At 42.0% G+C, this 6,000-nt stretch overlaps 1 protein-coding gene across 1 annotated transcript in view; it reads right to left on the reverse strand.

The window, feature by feature from the left end:
* The window catches only part of acss3 (acyl-CoA synthetase short chain family member 3), a 49,570-nt gene that overhangs the window by 24,217 nt on the left and 19,353 nt on the right, over nt 1-6,000 (reverse strand). Inside the window, exon 9 of the mRNA XM_078242537.1 lies at nt 4,777-4,880. Coding sequence (XP_078098663.1) covers nt 4,777-4,880 — 104 coding nt within the window. The remainder of the gene's footprint in view (nt 1-4,776; nt 4,881-6,000) is intronic.

Genomic DNA, 6,000 nt, shown 5'->3' on the forward strand with positions numbered 1-6,000 from the left:
CAAACTCAAGGTCGATGGCTTTCCAACGGTCCAACAACAGTATTGATCCCATATTTAACACAGAGATGTCGTCTTGTCCAACATCGATCCTCCATTCCCGCAGGCTGGATATTACAAAACAGAGACATCCATGCTCTTTCGTTGTAGCTGGCACATTCATCATAGTTCGCTAGTACTTGGGGAGGACAGCAATCAAACAGAGTTGGTGAGGGGAGGGCACGAGGTAACATTAGCATGATGGCAGGTTGCCTGGACTCGGGCTTCCCATCCAAGAGGCTAACACAATTCTACCCATTCAAGAATCATACAACTCATCACAAAATAAGGCCTAAGAACAATGCAGGGGAAGCTGGGTAATATTTCAATTACATATCTCATCCAGACCCAAAACAGCCATTTGTATAATAGGTTGACTGTGAGGTGCAGAAAGGGAAGATAAACTTTTAAAGGGGTGATAGAATGATTATACAGGGTATTTCACACTGTTCCTTAAGGTCTCCTAATAGGGTATGTAACATGGGTTGGGCTGAAAATAGCTTTTCTTCCAAATATGGTATGCTCATGAATATTTAGATGAGCTGCACACTGATTGGTTTGAGCGAACCACATACACATCCATTGGAGACTAGACAGCAGGTCTCATATTTCAGACACTGCAAAGTTATACATTGTTTGTCTGCTATTTTGTTATTAAATTCACTTCTGAGACTTTTTTATGCGAGAAATCAACTATATAAAGCTGAAATATGGGCCGTTTTACGAAAATTGATGGCTAATTGCAAATTTGGTAAGACGTGTCGGACTTTAGGAGCTCCACACAGTCCGACGAGAAAATGGCAACCTCCATACCCAGTGAAAGTCACCGTTTCTCGGTTACTGGACTACCGGGGCTCGGGGCTCCGCAGAGCTGGCTGGCTACTAGCTGCCGGCATAACTAGAGTATATTTACAGTTTGAATTTTGTCACGCCACTTATATAACATATACCCCAAGGTCTTATAAAGCTAACAATGGTGTCCGATTTCAATTTAATGCATTTTGTGAACATTAGCTAGGGATTTCGTTAGCTGCTACTGTCCCTTCAATCCTATGTGTACAGATCGCAGCTAGTTAGCTTCACTTTCGGCATAACTAAAGTATATTTACAGTTTGAATTTCGTCACGCCACTTATATAACATCTACCCCAAGGTCTTCTAAAGCTAACAATGGTGTCCGATTTCAATTTAATGCATTTTTGTGAACATTAGGGATTTCGTTAGCTGCTACTGTCCGTTCAATCTTATGGGTAAAGATCGCGGCTAGCTGCAGGCCCTGGAGCTCCATCAGGTCCTCGGCATTTTGTAGTCCAGTAACCCAGAAACAGTGACTTTGCGCGGGTATGGAGCGCCGCGGGCTTCCCTTCATGACGGAGATCCAGCTAGCTCACAGCGAGCCGGAGTCTATGAAGTAGGACACGCCGGGCAGCACTGGCCTCTGTCATGTAGCCTGCTGAGCTCCTGCTGAACTGCGACACACAGTCAGACAAAATTTACAATTAGCCATCAATTTTCGTTAAACAGCCCATATTTGACCTCTACATAGTTGATTTCTTGCATAAAAAAGTCTCAGAAGTGAATTTAGTAATTAAATAGCGGACCTCTGGAGATCTGCATGACCTAGCTAGATTCAGAAGACTAAACTGACCTCAGGTCAGTGGTGTAGCCTATGCAAATGTTGGGGCGTGACAAAGACTAGGAGTTCAGATGCTTACGTCAACTTTTAGCTTTGTTCAGATTCGCTCGTTTTCATCGGCAGTTTCAAAATGTGAGATTTGCATAGTAAAGGGGTATCAATGGGATTTTGAGCTTCTATGTATGTCCTATTTACCCACCGAACTGTCGTTATTCAACTATGACAAGGTAAAATCGGTTTTGCATTCTATCGCCCCTTTAAAGAAACTGCAAACTCAACCTTCCTGGTCTAATGTACGACCATTGGACTGTGAATTAAGGGGCATGACCTACTGTAGCAAACCTTTAAAATTATGATAGTGACTCAGCCTCTGTGAGTCTGACAATCTAAATTGCATTGGTGCAATGTGGCACTGAGGTACTGACTATGTTAATGGCATTTTAAAAGGGTAGACAGATCAAAATGAAAGCCCTTCTGCACCAGGGCTGATTAACCACAAATCATTGTAATCTTGTTTAAAGAAACACGTCGACTTATTGGGACTTTAGCTTATTCACCGTATCCCCCAGAGTTAGATAAGTCCATACATAGCCTTCTCATCTCCGTGCATGTCGTAACTCTGTCTGACGCTCCCACCACTAGCCTAGCTAGGATCTGTGGTAAGCTAGGCTAGTGGTGGGGGCGTCAGACAGAGTTACGACACACACGGAGATGAAAAGGGTATGTATGGACTTATCTAACCCTGGGGGATACGGTGAATAGGCTTAAGTCCCAATAAGTCGGTGTGTTCCTTTAAGTGAAAGTCAACAGAATTCACAAAACATTGGATGAGTCGGGTTCTGTGTATTTTAGACTCTAACTTAGGAATAAGACAGTAAAGACTCAATGTCAAGTATTCTGACTCAACAAATGCTTCAGTGCGGAAGCTATTTTAATTTCTGCTCCTAAACTGACAAGGTACCCGTGATTGTTGCCTTTCCTTTATCGCTTCACTAAGCACACACCTTAGTCTTCATGTCTCAGCCAGTCAGTCACTCAGTGTCCCATATGGGTGCAGAATCAATTAAACATTAGTGAACTCAATGAAAGGCAATGCCAATCAAACCCCTTATTTAATTGCTGCCCTGGAATGTGACCGGTTGAAGTAATGCTCTCTGGGAGTTTTCCCACCTGACTATGGCTGACTTTTGGGGGGGGGGGAAGAGATCTGTGGTGGCTTGTATACTTGATACTTGTTCAGTGGCAATGGAGCTGTTCCATTTATTTTTTTAACCATCACATCTCATTTTGACTTCCTCGTCTACAATACAAAACATCAGAAGGGATTAATCAAAGAGGGAAGTGTGATAGCCTGCCTCTCTTAGTTATGCTATTATAGATCTAGACTACGGTGGAAGTTCCTTCCTTCCTGTGACACACTGAGCTGCTCTCTCCTCTCTCTTTCCATTTGTTTCCATTTGTGTGTATCCTTGCCCCAGAAATGCTTGTTACTAACCTAGCTCTGGGGAGTTTACTCCCCGGAGTCCTTATGTTTCTTTTCCCGCCCAGAATATTCCCTTGGATTAGGGTAGCACCACGATCTTGGTTGGAGCTGTCACTTTGGTCCAACGCTCTGCAATGCCCTGCACTGTCTGGGGATGCACTGCAGTGTCCGGCTGCGTCCGGCTGCGTCCTGCCAAGTGTCTGCATCTTGCTATGCCCACCCATGCTGTGCTGTGCCATCCTGTAATGCCCTTCAGTGCCCTGTTATGACATTAACTACTACGACTACAATTTGTAGTCACTGTTCCACTATCTTTGTGACTATTATTGCCACTGTTCAGCACATCCCCAACTGGCACCGTCAGCCACCGCCTACCAAGAGCCTGGGTCTGTCCAAGGTTTCTTCCTAAAAAGGGAGTTTTTCCTCGTCACTGTCACATTAGCCATTGCTAATGCTTGCTCTTGGGGGAATTACTGGAATTGTTGGGTCTTTGTAAATTATAGAGTGTGGTCGAGACCTACTCTATCTGTTAAGTGCCTCGAGATAACTCTTGTTATGATTTGATACTATAAATACAAATTGAATTGAATTGATAAAATGGGCTTCATAATGACAGTGTGCTTTCGAGGTAATAGTGATTTTCTGTTAAGTTAGAGTTAAGCCTCTTCTCAAGGCCAAGTTAATGTCAATGAACTAATAAAATACAGCAAATACCACACATATACACACGTCTTCTCACACTGATAAGCTTAAGACGAGACCCAGTCTTAAAGATCGAAAAGAAGTTAAATTAATTAAAACATCATATACAGTTCATGCTAATAAAATACTTGAGCTGAAAGGCTTTCTCAGTATCTACATCATAAGAACTTAATCCCTAAAGTTTGAGGGTAAAGTGCTTCCCAACCTTTATTAATTGCATAAGGCAGCTTCACACATAGCATATAGTAGGGGATAAATATTTGAACAGTTTTAACTTCAACCACCAAAAATCCTGTGACATTAAGACCTTGAACTGTACACTCTGTATTAGGGCTGTGCATTAATCAAATTTTGATCGCGATTTTGGGGAATTCAGAAAGTTCAACAGGAAAAGTGTTAAGTGAAATTGCACAGTTCCAAGGTGTTTTCACTGTTTATTTGTTTAACTCACTTCACTGTTTTTTTAAGTTCAATACATGCAACATCTTCACAAAAGTCAATGAGTAATAGTGTTAAATAATCTTAGTGTTAAATAATCTCAAAATAATTTTGATTATGATTTTTTTCCATAATCGATCAGCCCTACTCTGTATGCTGGCCTGGCTGTTATGTGACACTTAATACCAATAAGAACAGAACATCATTTTGGTGATTCCAGCTTTCCTTGCACAGCTAAGTCACCAATATCTAGGAGTCAGGTTGCATTTCGTTTTCAAGTCTTAATTTTCTGCTTCCTGTCCAACATGCAACTTTGAGCTAAAAGGGAAAATGTATGGAATCAGATAAGACAGGTTCACAATATATGTATATCCACTTTCTTTCACAGTGCAGCTTTTGATACAGGACATCAACAAGGTTGTCCGATTCAGATCTCTCTCTCTCTCTCTCTCTCTCTCTCTCGAAAATAGAAACCTTCCTACCAGTCTGCCACCAGTGATCCAGGACAGGAACGCCAAAGCTCCTCTTTGCCCATTCCAGCGTCTCCACATCACAACGCTCTCCTGCCAGAAATAATGACCGCAACCTGCAAGGACACAGAGTACATCTGTCAATCACCTTGAGGTAACATGACATATCTACTCTTTCAGAGGAATGGTCAAGATAACACAACATTTTTGCAATGGCAAGAATCTAGTCTTTGTTTGATCATTCACATGATCAAACCTGTTTAAAGCCCTTAATTGTAGATTTCTGAAGACTTTAATGTAAAAATGTATAACAGAAAAAAAATTTTAATTTAGTGTGAGAATATGCTTCACGGATTTGGCCATCGCTGTGTCTTTAAGCATGCGTATTATATACTTCATATTGGTATGAAGTGAGAGATCCTCAGACCTGTGCAGCTTGTGAGCGTCTCTTTGTTTAAAGAGTTTTGCAAAGAGAAACTTGTGTTATGAAAACTGGGTTATATCAATTCAAAGACTGAGAAAAACTACGGTTGACAGCTTCTCTTGATAATCTTTCAATGAGAATTGGAGCTCATGCAGTAACTCTTCAAGGAACTCTTTTTGAACCACAGCCAGTTTGCCTTCACACTCCATTCCACTTCACTCTTCCTGTAATACCAGCTGTGACTAAGGCATCCTTTCCCCAGCCTCCAACAATGTCAAGCAGATAGTTATCGCCAGTCGCCACCTTTGCTGACTAAAGGATCTTTGCGTCCTGGCTATAATGGATTGCCGATGTACAGTCACACTTATCAGGACAGTAGAGGTGAATCCTTGTTTGTGTTGAGCATCATCTCCACTGGAGTCTCCAAGAACGCAGCCTTTAGCCTCTTGCTTTGTCAAGGCAGAAAACACTGAAACGTACATACATTTTAACTCAAAGGCATTTTAAGTGAAGTTTGTCTTCCAGGAAACCCAAACCATGGTGCGACTAAGCTGCTCTTTCTCCCAAGGAAAACTCTGCCCTCTATGATATAACCTCTCAGTTAGTACTGATATGACCCTGAATCATGGAGTACCTGGAGACCACAAACATGACATCTGAATGAAGCAAGGCCATCTGAATCTGTCATAGCAGTCCCTCCTTCACTGGTCCCTCCTTGTTCAAGCTTTAGTTTCTTCCTAGTTTGAACAACTGCTACTCCCTGACTTCACGAAAACACCCCGTCCATGCCCTTCAAGTGACCCAAAATACTG

The sequence above is a fragment of the Sander vitreus genome, chromosome 23, assembly GCF_031162955.1.
Source record: "Sander vitreus isolate 19-12246 chromosome 23, sanVit1, whole genome shotgun sequence".
Classification (NCBI taxonomy): domain Eukaryota; kingdom Metazoa; phylum Chordata; class Actinopteri; order Perciformes; family Percidae; genus Sander; species Sander vitreus.